We start from the raw sequence: 19,007 nt of genomic DNA, 5'->3' as shown, positions 1-19,007 counted from the left end.
TGCTGCCTATTATTTGGCTGCTTCTTAAAAATACTTTCACGAACTTTCTCTTTAACTATCTAGATTCAACTGGAAACAGTTGTAAAATCATGAGCACAGTTGCAGCTTATTTTGACAGATTTGCATCAAAATACAGCAAAAGGTCAAATAAATTCTTATGTGGCTGTGTATTACAATTTAAATAGAGGTTGTTTTCTGTTTTGAAATATAACTAAGCATTTAGTAGGATGCATAAATTCAAAGTGTCTTAAAATGATCTATGGACTATGTATATTGGACCCTCTGATTACATTGGTCACATTAGCAACTGAGATACTTCTGGCTGGCAGGGAGCTGTTAGTTTTGCGATGTATACAAGCAGAAGCTCTCATATTTTTAAACGGCTGGTCCATGGTGACAGCTTATAAATCAATGGATGCTATCTTCATTACAAGTACAGTAGCTACTGGCTATCAAATCATTCTTTCAATGATGCTACAGAGGGATTGTACCTGGAGTGACTCCTCTAATACCTTACGATGTGTGTCTCTGCAGTAAAATGCAGCTGAATTTCTCTCATCTGCCTATCGTACAATTCCTAAAGAAAAATAAATACGAATTGAAGGTTAGTCCAATAGTATTGATGTAGAAAAAAAGCACGTCATCCATATGTTCTCTGAAATTAATCCCAAAATGTGTGTAAATAAATTAAATCACTTTAGCAGTTTATTGATCCGGGACAAGAGTATGAAAAAGCTTCTGAGAAATAAACAAGCCATTAAACTACAGTGATCATTTTACATCTTGTTTTAATTATGCAGTTCCTGAAAAAAATTGGTTATTATTGAGAACCCTACTGTTATCATCAGTGATCAAACCAGTAAACTGCTGGAGAAAATTGTGTATTAGGATTAAAAAGTCAAAAGAACACATTACCAAAATGAGGCCACGGCACTGGCAATACTTGTTAATGACTGATATTGTGATTTATGACCCAAAATGATCACAGATGTGTTTCAGAATCTCACCATTGGGATCCAGGCTGCAGACTGCCTCTTTCATCCAAAAGCATTTATGGAAATGTGACAGCAGATAATTTAATACACGTTTTAAAATTAATTTAAAGATGCAGTGATTCTTCTCCAATGAGATTGGTATGTTTGAAAAAAACCTGCAGATTTATCAAATAATTACATTAAAAGGATTTGAAAGCAGGTGATGCCCTTGCAAACATATCCAAAATATATTTCTTGTGGAATAGGAAGCCAATGAACAAAAGGTAAGAGAGAGCAAGAGGTTATCTTATCATTGGAAAATCCTGTTGAAGATGGATGTGACCTCTGCTACTGTCAACCCAATTCCCACCTCCAGTGCACTGCCTGTCCTACTTGTCTTCTCCTAGAAGCACAATCTAGTGTGTGATTTCCTTTGCTCTCAGGAGGCAGGTTATCACAATGAATCACCCAGACTACACTCACACTTCTATTTATTTCCCCGTGTTGGTGTCAGGGAAAGTTGGAGGGGTGGTGGGGATGGTGGAGAGGTGGGAGGGAGGACATAGGCACCAGTTACTGATAGTGGTGGAAATTTAAATGACAATCTCCCTGCTAAACATGATGTAGGCTGGGATATAGATACGGGGAAGTTCATTACAGTATGCTGCAAATGCTAAAAAGCAGGCTGAAATCCAGCTGTCAAAAGGAAAATGAATACCTTTGGATTGATAAAAAGGTACTTCAAGTGTGTTTTTTGTGCTTTCAATTCAGCTATACAGGTTATAGTTTATGGTGCTGTGCTGTATTGAATTGAGGAGTTCACATCATTCAGTACTATGCTATGAACACATGTACTGACAAAACTATAACAGGAACGAGATGACCTATTTTCACAGCTGAAAATAACACAACGTCTCTATTAAATGCAGAATTAGCCTTGTCCACAGAGGTTTAAGGTCTGTGCAGAAAGTGGGCAGAAAATTTCAACTGTGTGTCCGACCAGTTAGTGCTTCATGAATGTATATACCCAATTATACAAATATTACCAGAACTAGTAATTAGAGCAAAACACAAAGCAATTTTTTTTCTTTGACACATGAATTCAACATTACCAGATTTTTCAGATTTTATTCCATAATTTTAAAAAGAGGGGGCAAGGGGAAGACTGGAAACTCATTAAGATGAAACGCAGTTTTGTCATCACTTACTACCATACTACCTCACGCAGAATTTGTATACAACTCGAAGTTTGATTATAAACAATGCATACCTCAAAGATAGATTTAGATCTGGTGTTGGTATAAGGGGGAAGACAACAAGGCCTAGAGATTATTCTGAAGCTGTATAGGAAGCATATACCAGTTTGGTGCCGGGGTGCTCTGTTCTGTACATACAATAGCCAAATCATTGTGTATTCCAGAATTAAGATATCCCTACTCAGCCAGCCTGTGGCGTAGTGACTTTGAGGCAAGTAGTCCCGGTTTCGAATCTGGCTGGCTCCTTGCACACTTTCCATCTATGCAGCAAAATGGCCTCATAAAAACAAGTGGACAAATGCTAAAAAAGAAACTGCAAGTTTGCTACCTGATATGCTATAAGGCACAGAAAGGAACAACAACAACCAGCACCATGCAGTGTAAAGACAATTCCTCTACAGTCTCTTATAAATGCAGATGTTGAAGATTGCAGCGACAATGTGGTGGAACAAATTGCAGGAAATGGGGGTGATTGGATCTATGGATAATAGGAGAGGAAGATTGAAGATGGGATGTGTGTTATAAGCTAACATGGAAAATTGTTCGCAGCATATTGGGCAGGCAGCGTGGTCACTGCATTGGCTGTCTTGTACAAAGTTCTGTTGTATTGTGTATAGAAACATTGGGCAGCGTGTCAAATTTTCTGCTTTAAAAACATTGGAAATAGAAGCTGAAGTAGACTATTTGGCCCCATGTGCTTTCTATAAAGTTAGGGCTGATATTTTACCTCTGTGTAATTTTCCTCTGCAGACTCTGATTCCTTTAATATTCAAAAACTTGATGATCTCCAGTCCTGAATGTGTACACGATTAGACCTCTCCAGCGCTTGTGGTTAGAATATTCATTGATTCATCATCTCTGGGTGAATGGATTTCACCTTAGCTCACTTCCAAACACAGAATTCCAAAATGGTGGTTAACATTGTTTTAACAGTAGTAGGCAGCCGCCGATCCAAGGGGATCAGGGTTTCCGTCTCTGATGGACTGTGTCCTCTCCAGGGCGTAAGCAAGGGCAGGAAGATTTGAAGAACTGGCTGCTGCCCATGCATTGGGTTCTGCCTCTCCATATCACTGATGTAGTCCAAGCGAAGGTCAAGCGCTGATACAGCTTGGCACCAATGTTGTTGTAGAGGTTGCCAGAGTGAAGTTGTTAAACAACATCAAACTGCCTTAGGGACCCCGATTCCAGATTTCTTCCTCAGAGTTTACTCCTGAAGCCTTTCCTATGGGTGGGTATGGCTGCAAGGCAGCAGAGGTTTAACATCAGGGTTTTCTTTCTCCTAGGCGGGCTGACGAGCCCTACTTACCCAAAGCAACTGGTTTTGAGGCACCACTGGTCCGCCTTTGCCCTTTCTCTTGTCAGTAGAAACAGTTCTGCTGGGCCTAGTAGCTAAGCCACACATGAAGGCCAAGAGCTGAGCTTGGTTATCAGAGGCTGTTAGAATTGCATGCCATTTGGAGCACTTTATAGGTATCCCCACTACCACCCCAGCTATGACAACCTTAGGAACCGTTTTAAAAATAGAAATATCAACACCAGAGAGTGTGAGTAATGAAAAAGAAATTCCTGGAAATGTTCATCGGGTCATTGCCATCCTTAACACATTGTAATGTGGCATAATGGGTAGGCTGTGACTACATGGATTGCCATCAGATGTTATAATGTACATATATCACTAAAGTTTTTGGTTACCGGAGAGCCAGCCATTGAAGGCTTGATGATGGCCTGTTCTTGATGGAGGATGGTAGGAATAGCTGAAATTATCTTGATAACCATTTGGACTTTGCTTCCTGGCTTAAAAAACTGTGAGCAGGAATGAGTTACACAGACTACAAGTAAAGATCTTACTGTAACTTCAACCCCACATTCCTGCCTTGCCATGTTAACCTTATACTCTTTGCTTATCAAGCATCAATTTCTCTCTATCATAGAAAAAAATTCAATGAATTTGCTTCCAAGGCCCTTTGAGTAAAAAGGTTCCATAGATCAATACTGTCTGAGAGGAAAATAATCCCTTTATCTCCTTTTTAAACGGGGGGACCTTAGTTTTACACAATGACTGCTACTTCTAGATTCTCTCACAAGAGGAAACATAATCTTTGCATCATGCCATCAACACCCATTGGGACCATATATGTTTTAGTGGCCCCACTTACTGTTCTAAATTCTAGCAGATGCAAGCTTAACGTGTTCAACTGGTCCCTACAAGACCACTTGCTCATTCCAGGTATTAGTCTTGTAACCCTTCTCCACTACTCCGAGCTCATTAATATACTTCTTAAAATACAGAGACCAATACCCTAGTTAGAATTTCAAATAGGATGTCACCTCCTGCCCTATACATAACCTCTTCACTTTTGTATTCAATTCTCAGCGTAATATGTGATAAAATTGTGATATTTTTTCTTATTACTGGCTGTACCTGTATACTAGCCTTTTGCGAATCAAGTACAAGGGCACCCACGTTCTCCTTGCATGTTTTGGAATGTCTATTGTGTGCAAAATAAAACTCAATCATTAAAAACCAACAACAATTAAAAATTATTGATATTTTTAAAAAAGTTGATAAAGAATACTTAAAATACTTACACAAAAATAGAATTGGTTAACTATTCACCTGTGTTCTCCTCCATTAAAATGAGGTTCAGCTTGTACATCTACCCTGTAGCAACCGGGGACTTGCAAATTCGTGTTCTGCTCCTGAACTCCATGAGGTGTGCAGTCAGGAAGGTGACTGTGATGCATAGCCGTAAACACGAGGAATTCTGCAGATGCTGGAAATTCAAGCAACACACATCCTTGGATCTCCCCCTCCCCCTCTCACTTACAAATCTTTTACTAGCTCTTCCTTAAGTTAGTCCTGACGAAGGGTCTCGGCCCGAAACGTCGACTGTACCTCTTCCTAGAGCTGCTGCCTGGCCTGCTGCGTTCACCAGCAACTTGGATGTATGATGCATAGCCAACAAGTTTGAGACTTAAGTGTTGTTGCAGGAATCCTGAAATTGGTGGCACTAAGGCAGGTAAAATTCCCTGCATAACCATCAGCATTTCCTAGTAAGTTCCAGATTAATATTACATCTATGTTTAAATGAAAAAAACGTGAATGGAAAAAGGAAAGAATTCTTTGTAAGTTTCCATTTTTGAAAAAATATATGTGCAGTTTACTGATTTCATGAGGTATTACTCACCTATTACTTAGTAAAACTTATGGAAGCATTTTTTTCTCTCAGCTGAAACATCCAAGCTCAGCATCAAAATAGATTGAACATCTTTACTGGATCTTGGCATAAACATAATTCACTTTACTGATGCAAAACTAGCTTGTTTTTTGTTTTATGATTGTTTTAAATAATTTAATGGCTTATATAAAACTCAGCCACTTAAAAAAAACTGTCTAATTTGAGGTGATTTTCTCTTCATTTCACTATTCAAATTTAAATTATTGTATAATTGTAAAATCTATATTCAAGAACCTAATGAAAACTGTAACTCATATTTGGAACTTCACAGTGACCAAGCTGCATTCGATTTTAATTACATAGGATTCACAAATGTTTTTACAATCACACGTTATAATTCATTTGGAATGAATAACTATAACAGTATCCAACATGGGAAAACAACAATCTTATTCCAGAAGTATTTTCCTACTGTTTTCATTCATTCCACTATTTCTCTGCAGAGGTATGGTTGTCTTCTGTTCTATTGATTACCTTCATTCATATCTGGCAAAATGTAACAGCAACAAGAGTCATTTAGATGCTGGGTATCCTGAGGTCTTACCTCCTGACACTTAAGGATATTTCCTCCATCTGGAAGGCACAAGATAGGAGCATTATGAAATATTCTCCACTGGTCTGGATAAGTCCAGCTCCAAGTATTAAGAACCTCAAAGGCATCCAAGACTAAGCAACCCCGACAGATAGTACCCTATCTACTAGTTCAGTATTAATTTTGGTACAGAGTGGTTGTAGTATTGGCCATCTACAAGATGTATTTCTGTTACTTGTCCAAGCTATTCCAATAGCACTGACCAATTCTGTGATCTCTACAACTAAGAAGAGCAGCAGGAACATGGAGCCACTACCATTTGTAGGTTCCCCTCCAATCCACCGGCCCCTCAATGTCACTACATCAAAGCTTCCTCTCCAACAGCATTATCACCTGAAAGACTGGAGCGGATTAAGCCTATCATTTTATCAAGGGCAATCAAGGATGAGAAATAAATGCTGGTCTTATCAGTATTTACATAATCCTGAAAAATGGATGAAAATGAACTCTGGGGTGTCTTCCCATGGGAGCAGGGGTTGTTACAACTCCTGTGTAGCAGTTACCAATAAATTGGGCTACTCTACCACCCAAACCCCACCCTCAGTTGTACTATATTTTTGATCAGAGACTTGTAACTTAAAAATGTTTATCCCTTACACTCTGTTTTGGCTTGGATCATATAAATAAATGAATTGAGTACTTCCTAACATATAGTGACTCAGTAGTTACTCATAGTTAATTTTAGTTATCAAATTCCTTCAGTTTCTGCTTGGTAATTTTCTGTTCGACACTTGTTGCTAATTTTGATCTGTCTACATTTAGTCAGATGGCTATTTGTTTTCTTAGATTAGTGCTTTTTGGGCTAGTCATAACAATGGGTGTGAGGCTTTGAAGCTGTGAAGTCTTGAGGTGTAAACTTGGAGGTGCAATGCCCTGAGGCCACACTTTCAAGTGTGATTCCTTTGAACGGTGTGAAACGAAAGACCCAAGTTAGTTGCAGAACTTTCTCATTATCCATTAGCAAGTAACCACATCAATTATTACAAAGTGATTTGTACAACGTCATTTGTTTTCTGGTTTTATTTTGCACTTCATGTCTCCCAACGTATTTCTACTCCACAGAGTTGAAACTTTCAGTGTTAAAGTTTCGAGACACAACCAAAATGTTTGCAATTGCACTTGCTTGCCCTTTTCCTTGAGCCTCTCACACAGTTTGTGTTGGTTGCTCCATTGAATGTTGAAATATCTAAAAACATGATTGTTGAGATTATTGTAAAATGGACGATGAGCTTAACTTATTGTTATAGTTTTTAAAATCTATATTTAATTGGAAGGTTAGTCAAAAAATATCAGTCATCTCAAAAGTATTACTGAAGAAATGCATCATGTATACAGAATATTCTTTCTGCCATAGTACATAGTGCCTGTAAAAAAAAGTAACAGATAATTATAAAATTGTGTGAAATGCTGTGACTGGGACTGTTTTCCTTGGGGTGTAGGAGGCTGGGGCGTGACCTTTTCGATATTTATAATATCAGGAGTATCATAAATACGGTTGATGATCACAGTCTTTGTCCAAGGTATGGTTGTCTAAAACTAGAGGGACATAGGTTTAAGATGAAAGAGGAGGAGATCTAAATGAAGGTTGAGCTTTTCACACAGTTGGTGGTGGGTATATTGAATGAGCTACCAGAGGCAGTGATAGAGGTTTAAGCATTTAAAAAAGCTTTAAGGCAGGTTCTTGATTTGGAAAGATCTGAACAAAATGTGGGCTTAAAGGTTGTTCTGGTCGAGTTGGGCTCTAGGGCCTGTTTCAGTGCTGTATGACTGATTCTAACTGTATGATTTAATTTAGGGAAATTACACCATTGTTCTGTAAAATTGATATAGCTTTCTAAATATGACTTTCCATACAATTACTTATATACTCCTGTTGCTGGAAAACACTGGAAGATGACCTAATAAATGCTGACATTTCTTGGTGTCAAGCAACCTTATAAGTTCCATATGAATGCAAAAGTTCTGAAGTTGCAGATGGATGTTTGAAGGTGAATTCTGTTGCTAGTTTTTGCTTAGGAATGCCAAATTGAAGAGCTTCTCTGTTTTTTTAAACCGTAGATGATCTGCTCAAACAATGTGCATCAGGTTGGATCCAGCACAGAAGCAGCTTCTTCACTTCGGTGGAGAATAGTTGTAAGGGTTGACAGGAAGTGCTAATATTTTAGATGTTTTTAAAAATTATCTGAACTTATTTTAAAGTTTTTAAGTATTTTATTCCTATTTTTGCTATCTGGAATAAATTTTGAATTACATGGGTGCAGCTAGCAGCACTAGAGATCTGGGTCAATCATAACCTTAGATGTTGTCTGTGTGGTGTTTTCATGTTCTCCCTGTTCTTCTAGGTACTCTAGTTTATTCTCGCAATTGAAAGACCTGCATGTGGTTAGGTTAATTGGCCATTGTAAATTGCCCCTAGTGTGCAGGTTCATGATAGAATCAGGGGAGAGAATGAGGAGAGAAGGAGGAGTATGTAGTGAGAATAAAAAACAGGAAGGATGAATATTGGTTGTTAGTCATTGTGGAATCAATGGGCCAAAGGACTTGTATCTTCACTGTATAGTTCTATGAAAATATGACTCCAGAAACATTCAGTGCTTTTCACAGTTTTGACAGCTGGCTAAGCTGGTGGGGGTAACAGTGACATCACCTAAGATGGGCACATGTTGACTTTCCACCATGATTCCAACCCCACTCTACCCCATCCTACCCCACAGAATCATAGATTGATTTCAGCACAGAGCCAGGGCTATTATTTCACAGAAGGCCCCTTGCCAAACAGGACTTTATTATGACGACAGATGGAGCTGATTTCTCTCTGCAAGTTGTCCTGGGAGAACAGCACAAAGGACAGTCTGTTTCCACAAGTCAACAGTGAATACAAGTGACTCACCACTGACCACAAATTTGGGGTCATTGATTATCTATAAAGCAACAGCGCAGGCAGGCCATGGACTGTGTGAAATTAATAAATATTTTATGACTAGTGTTTGCTTTACAATTTCAATTTTCAGTTTGCTTTGCAATGAATTATTTCGATGGTGGCAGCTGTAGTTGAAAAACTGCCTAGGGTTAGACCTTGAGTAGAGCTGACATTGTGAACACTGATTTCCTGGTGACTTATCAGATATTTTCTATGACTGCAGCAAAGCGTAAAAGTGAACTCTTCAAATGACAGGAATATATTTAATAAAAAATGACATGCAATTTGTAGGTACTGGGAGGAACATAAATTACCCAGCTGAACTATTCGATTGGAGGTGGGGAAACCAAATCGGTTGACTTATATTAATAAAAACTTGAAATGGAAACAGCTCAAATTTTATTGATCATTTATTTGAGACATTTCTTACTTACTGCCCATTATGCCTGCTAGTGTTTAGGGCAGCAATGAAGGTCCGCCATGTCCACCATCTCTGTCTGTCTTTGGCCATCTTTGGTCTTGGTGGTGTTCAGAGCTTCCTTCATTGGAACAGTAGCTTCCTCTTAGTTTTCACTGCTGTCAACCATGCAAGTTCTGGGTGGAGACTGAGGAATAGAGTCGCAAACAGATGTAGAAGGATTCTTCATTGCTATTTCCGTATCAATTTTGTTTAACCAGTCAGGTTTGTTAGCCCTGAGCTGAACCACTGAACCTGGAGAATTGGTGGACCGCTCTTAGTCTGGCCTCTATCCTTTGACCTGTTTGGCATGGGTGACCCTACCGACAGCCAAAGCATAAAGCCCTGATTTCAGCCAGCATAGCTCTCTGGGTCATCGAGGCACACGTGCCTCCTAACCACGACAAGGTTGTGGTCCACTTCAAGAATTAGAGACATTGAATAACTGTCATCTGCATGGAGTAACCCTCAATTCAACAGAGCTGAAATTGTCCATAAGGAGTTGAAAATACATCTCATTCTGTGCCTTTGTTTTGACACTTTGCCCTCTCCCACCCTCATCTGGCTTCATTTGCCCATAAATTACTCTTTATCCATTTCTAACTGTCAGTCACAATCCCCACTCTCACTTCTTTCTCCCTATTGCACAGTCAGTCCTGGTGCTGATTCTTGACCCAAAAACTGAACCAGTGTTGCCTCCCTGGTTTCTGCTTGATCTGCTGAGTTCTTCTAGCAGGTAGCTTTTGCTCCATCTCGTAGCCTCTCATTTTGTCTCAATAACTGATAAAACCTAAAAAGCAAAGAGCAGAATTAAGTGGTAGGAAGAGAAAAGTATGCAATGTTGAAAGTGGTAATTGACTTAATAAGGTAGAAATCTTCCATAGATATATGGGCAAAGTACAATGAATAAAGATTCATTTTCACAGTGAACACTATGAAGAATTCTTTACTTCATAGAACTAGGATTTTTATATCTAAATGTGGAGAAATTATGAAAAATAGAACATCATTAATATGAATCTGAAAAGATGGGGGGAATTGCTCAAGATATAAGAAATGCTTGTATCAGTTTAATCTTGTAAGCTATTTCTTGATAGCCTGCATCTGGTTTTATCAATATTTTATGTAACTTAAGCAAGACACACAAGAGTGTAGATTTTTTTTAGTAGAGTTCCATAATAAATTCTGATTTAAAATTCCTTGTAATGCACATATTGCTCATTTTAATAATAGGATTCTACGAATTCAATTACAGTGAGGGTGGGCTCAGTACTGAGTGACATTTATTTATTGTACAATTATATCTTAGGCATCATAACCCTTGTTCAATACAGTTACGTCTTCACCCATGCAGTCAACTCATCAGCAGTAAACAAGGGGAAATCACATTTACTGTACACATTACAAACTGACATGTGATAAGTCTGCTTTGCTTTAAGGTAATAGTAACAGTGTATTAAAATACAGAAAGAACAGGAAAAGGAATATGGTAACTTCTGTCTTCACCTGAAAGCTGCTGATGAACATTCCCTCATTCAAATTCTTGATCTGGTTCTCCATAGTGCTGTGGGAATCTGCACAAGCTTGTGTCTACACAGTCCATGGCTTTTTCATAATTGAGAAGTTGATGGACAGAGATGAATCCCACTCAAGTGACTGCTCGACTATGATGCATAGTTTGCCTACTTGGTCAGTACATAATCTGTTCTTGCAGAAACCTGCTTGTTCATCTCTTAGTTTAGCATCTGCAGGATTCTTCAGCCTCTCCGGTATTACCCTGTAGAAGACTTTTCCTGGGACTGACAAGAGTGTGATGCTTCTGTAGTTGGAGCAGTTGTAAAGGTCTCACTTCTTTGGAATCTTAACAAGGTGGCCCTGTTTCCAGTCAGTTAGTATTTGATTTTCTTCCCAGATCTTCTGAAAGTGACAGTACAGCATCTCTACTGTAGTGTCCAGGTCTAGCTTGAGACCTTCCCAGGAATGTCATAGGGACCAGTGGACCCAATGGAAACAACTAGATGACCTGATGATATAAATCTCCTGTCCCATACCCACAAGCAGATACAAGTAAGAAAAACAGACTTGGCAACTCCATGGGCACAAGTTGGTCTTAAGATCCAAAAAAGGAAAATTAAAGTTCTCTAGATGAACTCAACTTGCATCAACCCAGTCACTCTCGAGGGAAGTCCACTTGAGGTGGAAGCCTTCACCTACCTAGGTAGTAGGCAGGTGTATGGTTTGCCATTTGCGCAATTTTTTTTGTGCCTTTTGGGTTTGATGTTTTCCTTTGAACATGTTCCATGGTTTTCTTTGTTTCATGGTTGTCTGTGGGACAACAAATTTCAGGGATGTACACTGCATTGGTACTTTGATAATAAATGCATATTGAATCTTGAATCTCATTGAAGCCTACCAAATATTGAAAAGTCTGGATAGGACAGGCATAGAGAGGATGTTTTCAAAAATGGGAGCGTCTAGGACCAGAGGACACAGCTACAAAATACAAGATTGCCCCTTTAGAACAGAGCCGAGGAGGAATTTCTTTAGCTAGATGGTGGTGAATCTGTAGAATTCATTGCCACAGATGGCCGTGAAAGCCCAATCATTGGATATACTTAAAAAAGGAATTTGGTATGTTCTTATTTGTTAAGGGTGTCAATGGTTACAGGGAGAAGCAGAAGAATGGGAGAGTATATCAGCCGCAACCAAATGGCAAAGCAGCTACAATGGGCTGAATGGCCTAATTCTGCTCCTATATCTTATGGTTTTATTGTCTATTTCAATTTAACAAATGCCGTTTATTTTTAATTCCAAAGAAAGCACCATCATTCAGTATGGATTTCAGACTTAAGTTTAACTGTTCTGCATTGAAAGTGTGACAATTTTTTTTTCACCAACTGTTCTTTTTGTTTGCCATGTAGATGAAACTCAGCTTGTGATGCCCACCATCAGAACCAGCATCGAGAAGTTCCACATGGCTGGCCAAGCCTTGCCCCCAGGGTTTCCTGCACCATTTTTATTTGCTGATGGACTGTCTTCAATAGAAACACTTCTAACCAATATTCAGGTAAACTTAAGTATCATCAACACACTATAAATTGAGTATGGATAAGTATTTTTCCCTGCTTAATGCAATATTGTGCATTACTAAACAGTAAATCCCAGTGACAAAAGCAAGCAGATGCTACAGAAGCAACATAGGTACATAAGGAAATTTCATTCATAATTATTATGTTGTTATGGTGTATTTTGAATTAAGAATGAATCCTTTTAATCTTCATGTACTTGCAGCAAAATTATAGTAACTAGCTAGGTACAGAGAATAGTGGAAGAGGCAGCAACAAGTTTTGTATGCTCAACCTGAATTAGACAACTATCCCACAGTTCTGCATAGGATATTGAAAGAAAATGGACGATAAGTTAAACCAGTGGTTACAATAGGTATCACAGTGTGCAAATAAAAAGAGATTTGCAGAGGACAGGTTCATAGATAATGATCTTAGGAGAGAAATGTAGAATATTTTGACACACACAAAGTGCTGGAGGAACTCAGCAGGTCAGGCAGCATAGATGGAAATCAATAAACAGTTGACATTTCAGACTATTACCCTTCTTCAGGACTTCTGTAGAACATCTGTGCTTATGATGGGGTGAAAGGAGGGTCTGTAGAGTAAATTAGAATTGGAATAAATTTGGTAATGAGGGAACAGTGGGCTGGAGGAAGTTCTAGAGATGGAAAGACTGTGGAGAAACGTAAACATGAGGATGAGGACATTAACTATAAATTGAGGGAAGGGAAGCCAAAACAAAGGAGATATTGGCAAGGTAGAGTTATAGGAGTGATGACTTTAATGGTGTGGGCGGGGGGGGGGGACAATGGAAGTCATTAGCAAACTTGAAAATAATCAAATCTGAAAATGACAAGGACATGAATGACAGGTTCAGCAGAAAAAGCAAAGGTCTGAGAGAGATGACTTTTTGAAGTGGGGTTTGGGGTGAAAAGACAGTATGTTGAATTTGGAGTTGAACAGTCAATGTTCAGGCTGAGGCTACAGCTGGTGAAGAGGAAGGAGTCAGTGGTGAGAACACTTGACAGTTAATGAAGAATATAGGTTTCCAATATATTACCCTGGAGGAAATTAGTGTTTTTCTAAAGCATTGATGGCCACTCATGTGAACACTCCTGCAGAATGGAGCTGCATTACAAGGTACCGAAGAGATTTATCTTGTAGCCATCCCATCATTTTGCATATTGTGACCATGTAACAGCATACACATAAGGAAATTTGCCAAAATTAGATGTTTTGGAGCTGTTAGATGTAATGAAGGAGATCTTTCTCCAGTACAGTAGAGAGTTAGAAGATTTAAAGAAGTCCAAGTTAATCTTGTCTGTCCATCTGTTAGCAGTTTTCAAACAGCCGGGTCATGAGATCTCAATTACCGCACGATATGCCAAAAAGGATTATTATGCTGTGGCTCATACTAAAAATTATTTGATTACATGCAATAATCTGTGCAAGAACTCATTTGGAACAGGGCTTCAAGTTGGGTTTCAACCCAAAGTGTTGACAATTCCTTATCCCCCACAGGTGCTGCTTGACCCATGAGACCATAAGACATAGGAGCAGAATTAGGCCATTTGGCCCATCAAGTCTGTTCCACCATTCCATCATGGCTGATCTATTATCCTTCTCAACCCCATTCCCCTGCCTTCTCCCTGTAACCTTGGCTGATCAAGAACCAATCAATCTCCACTTTAAGTGTACTCATTGATTGCGTCCACAGCCATCTATGGTAATAAATCCCACAGGTTCACTACCCTCTGGCTAAATAAATTCCTCCTTATCTCTGTTCTAAATGGACATCCTTATATTCTGAGTCTGTGTCCTCTGGTCCTAGACTCACCTACTATAGGAAACATCTTCTCTACATCCACTCTATGTAGGCTTTCAATATTTGATAGGTTTCAATGAGATTCCCCCCCCTACACATTCTTCTAAAGTACAGTGACTACCCAGAGCCATCAAATAGTCCTCATATAATAACCCTTTTAATCCAGGAATTATTCTCCTGACCTCCTTGGGACCCTTACCGAAGCCAACACATCTTTTCTGAATCAGAATCAGGTTTAATATCACCGTCATATGTCGTGAAATTCATTAAATTTTCTTACTAACAATACTCCAGGTATGGTCTAACCAATGCCTTATAAAGCCTCAGCATTACATCTTTGCTCTTATATTCTAGTCCTCCTGAAAAGAATGTTAACATTGCATTTTGCCTTCCTTACCACTGACTCAATCTGCAAGTTAACCTTTAAGGAATCCTGCACAAGGATTTCCATGTCCCTTTACACCTATGATTTTTGGATTTTCTCCCTGTTTAGAAAATACTCTAAGTCTTTATTCCTTTTGTCAAGGTGCATGACCATACACTTCCCTACACTGTATTCCATCTGCCACTTCTTTGTCCAGTCTCCCAATCTGTCTAAGTCCCTGTACAGACTCCCTGCTTCTTCAACACTACCTGACCCTCCTCCTATTTTTGTATTGTCTGCAAACGTGGTCACAAAGCCATCAATTCCATCATCCAGATCATTGACAATATAAAGCAGATTGTTTATTGCTCTTGATTCCAGAATCTGTAGTCTCTCATGTCTCCACCAGATGCCTGATTACATGTACTAGGTAAAGATAGTTTGTGTTGAGGTTCAGTATCCCAGCTGGAGCTTAATTTATAAAGTTTCAGCATGACATTGATGTTTTTATACCCTATAGCTTTGTTGATAAAACCCAGTGAGTGTCTGTTTTACTAACCCTTCTGATCTTGCCCTACTAGTGAGAAAACAGAATAAATAATGACTTTCTTTTCTTCCAGAGATCGATTAGTTGAAATAGGTTTTTGAAGTTTAAAATATCCTGGAGAGTTTATTCTTAAGAAGCTCTATTCAATTTCAAGTTATAATGCAGCAGTATACAGTATGTCCTTGATGATATAATTACAATCTTGCATACCAATGGATATATTGTTTGCTGCTTTTAATTATCTCTAATATTAAACACAATGGAGATCTCCAAAGAGAAGAGAATTTTTTATTATCTACAGAACCTGGAATATAACATAGAAGTGTAATTCATCTGAAGTTAAAAGGCACCCACCATCTTTGTGAATGCACAAATACAAACTGTTGGCTTATCTATCAGTCCATTATACAGAAATTCAAGAGATCACTTCATCCATCTTTTGCTAACTGCATATATTTGAAACTTCCCAGTGTATTTTAGCACATTGGTCCCCATCACCATTCCTGTCTCATGCCCTTTTATGGTCCTTTTTGCTAGTCCTTGTATGCAAGGCACCCTTTTCCTCCTTAATGTATGCATTGGCATTTCATGCATGTTGGAACTGCTGCATATCACCTACTGTATATTGATATGGTCACCATGGATCTCAGGGAAGTAGATTTCTTTGGTCGGTGTGGTCAGCAACACACAATGAAAACAGCTTGTCTCCTGTAAAGGTTTTGTGTATTCAGAATTTTAGCCAGGGAAAGGAATTTGGTTTTGGTGGAGGAAGGGAAAATTGAGTCATATGAGGAATGAAGCGGGAGTTGGAGAGTTTGGTTGGGTGTGGGTGATGCATTAGCCTTAAGTACAAATACAAGTTACCTTTCAATTAATTGATAACCTGGGAGATATATTTACAGATTCTATTTCATTTTAGAGAATCATTCTGCCCAGGTCTTTCTGCATGTTGGGTTAGAATTACATCCTGAATTATCCCATTGCATTTCTGCTCCTACCACCTTTCCACACTGAGAGCCTCACTTGCTTTCGTAGCAGTGCAGGGCATGAGCATAATGCCTTCCTTTCGCCAAAAGAAAATGCAGATCTAATCATGAGAACCAGTGATGCAACAAATATGGAAAATTGTAGTTAATTGTGATTAATTATATCATCAGCTATTCAACATCTTATGTGCTGCAGAATAAATAACATTGACATGAGCTGAGTTTAATGGAACTCTACTTTGTTAATTTTAAATTACAAAATATGTTGGAATAACATTTCCAAATGCTAGCCTGCTTTTAGTTGGAAAGCCTAATTTCAGTCTGGTGTAAAGTTGATATCCTTTTCCTATGTTAAAGTGTTAATTTTGTAGTTTCACTTATTTTGGAATAATTTAATAAAGTTTTAAAAAGAATCTTATCTATTTTTAATGCAAGATCATATGTTTTTGCTGGCTCAATGTTCACTTTCTCCATTGCTGTTCTCATTGTTTTTTTCCACAATGCAACTACTCAGAAATCTTTGGCACATATTTCCTTTTAAACATGGTCCAAAGTGTGATTTTTCCCTCTTTGTAAAAACGTCCCCTTGCCAACAATTTGATTTACAAGCAATGATCTTCATTGAAGATGATTTTGTCCATCCAGCCCTACTCCCAGCCCAATCTACATTCCCCTGCTGCATGTTTTTATACAGAATCTGACTTCATTCGTACTGTATTAAACATTACCTGTCACTGCTCTTCTCTAGACGTTAACCATGAACTCACTAAATCTCTCTTATTTTTGATGCTTTTCCTGCCAGTCTTTCCTTAACTCTCTACAACTTAATCATCTTTCCCTGCTCCGCTTTTCCCCATCTTGTTACAAGAACACAACAAGCTGATGTATTTGCATTTTGAAAAGATTGGGGACCAAAGTGTACAATATATTTATATGTCACAATATATCTACAAAAGATTTACAATGAACAACTTATTTTCCAGCAGTAGACTTCTGACATTCCTCTCTTTTTTTGTAAATATTTCAAAATGTTGTGAGGTCTTTCAACTTTAAAAGATCCTCTACAAAAACATCCAGCTGGGGAATGTAGACTGGGCTGGGTGTAGGGCTGGATGGACAATGCAAGTAGGAATTTTTTCAATCATGTGGGAAGTCATACCGATCCTGATGACTGCATGAGTTTTCTCTGGGTGCACTGGTCTATCCCCATATCCCAAAGAAGTGCTATTAGGTTAATTGGCTGCTGAAAGTTACCCCTAGTAGATCTTAATCGTAAAAAGATTCAAACAGGGTGAAAATACGTTGCAGGAGTATAAGCAAATTAAAAATTGGGGTCATGGGGAATAGGCCAAATAGTCTTGCTCTCCTAGGAGTCAATATGGAGCTGATAGGTTGAATGCCCATCTCCTTTTTGTATCATTAGAAGTGCAAAGTAAAATTGTACATCTCTTAACGGGTAGATTAGGCTGAGGGTAGTGCTGCTGTTGCACTATCATCTTCAACGAGAATTGTTATCAAAATCAAATAGCTGGCAGCCTAGTATTCCAATGTCAGTTATGTTGAGTTTTGTTTTTTTTTTGTAACAATTAAACTGAAGCACAACAGAAGCTAATTAGATACTCATAAGGTATTTGCACACCTTTCCATAAATTGTAACTCCATACTGCTTCTGAACTGCTTCTCTCCGTGTATTGGAAATTCTTCAATTCCATTGCAGGACTACTTGTGAAAATTCCACAGCACCACTAACACCATCAATGTTACTTGTTGCGTTTTTGTGAGTCCAGCTTATCCTTGGCCATGTTGGTGTCCAGACTAAAAATTCTTAATAGGTACAGAATCTCTAAAACCATCTATTCTTCCAAAGCATATGTTGTCATTTGCACATTTTTAAAGATAATTGAATTGTGACATATTTATAGAAACTGATATAAGAAGGTATAAGTTAACAGAAAATGTCAAAATATTCTCGCAAACATGAGGAAATCTGCAGATGCTGGAATTTCAAGCAACACACATAAAAGTTGCTGGTGAACGCAGCAGGCCAGGCAGCATCTCTAGGAAGAGGTACAGTCGACGTTTTGGGCCAAGACGCTTCGTCAGGACTAACTGAAAGAAGAGCTAGTAAGAGATTTGGGAGGGGGAGGAGGACATCTGAAATGATAGGAGAAGACAGGAGGGGGAGGGATGGAGCCAAGAGCTGGACAGGTGATTGGCAAAAGGGATATGAGAGGATTATGGGACAGGAGGCCTAGGGAGAAAGAAAAGAGGGATCTCCCAGTGGCCACACATTTTAATTCCACATCCCATTTCCATTCTGATAGGTCTATCCATGGCCTCCTCTACTGCAAAGATGAAGCCACACTCAGGTTGGCGGAACAACGCCTTATATTCCGTCTGGGTAGCCTTCAACCTGATGGCATGAACATTGACATCTCAAACTTCCGCTAATGCCCCACCTCCCCCTCGTACCCCATCCGTTATTATTTATTTATATACACACATTCTTTTTCTCTCTCTCTGCATTTTTTCCCTCTGTCCCTCTCACTATACCCCTTGCCCATCCTGTGAGCTTCCCCCCCCCTCTTTTCTTTCTCTCTAGGCCTCCTGTCCCATGATCCTCTCATATCCCTTTTGCCAATCACCTGTCCAGCTCTTGGCTTCATCTCTCCCCCTCCTGTCCTCTCCTATCATTTCGGATGTCCCCCTCCCCCTCCCACTTTCAAATCTCTTACTATCTCTTCTTTCAGTTAGTCCTGACGGAGAGTCTCGGCCCGAA

General features: G+C 38.9%; 1 protein-coding gene across 3 annotated transcripts in view; it reads left to right on the top strand.

Annotated features, from left to right (window-relative positions):
* Positions 1-19,007, top strand: part of dacha (dachshund a) — a 400,811-nt gene that overhangs the window by 327,917 nt on the left and 53,887 nt on the right. For all 3 annotated transcript variants that reach the window (XM_072270530.1, XM_072270529.1, XM_072270531.1), the window contains exon 7: positions 12,360-12,505. In XM_072270530.1, coding sequence (XP_072126631.1) covers positions 12,360-12,505 — 146 coding nt within the window. The remainder of the gene's footprint in view (positions 1-12,359; positions 12,506-19,007) is intronic.

The sequence above is a fragment of the Mobula birostris genome, chromosome 10 (assembly GCF_030028105.1).
Source record: "Mobula birostris isolate sMobBir1 chromosome 10, sMobBir1.hap1, whole genome shotgun sequence".
Taxonomy (NCBI): Eukaryota; Metazoa; Chordata; class Chondrichthyes; order Myliobatiformes; family Myliobatidae; genus Mobula; species Mobula birostris.
Note: the sequence above shows the minus strand (reverse complement) of the source record. Positions and strands in the feature narration are given on the sequence as shown.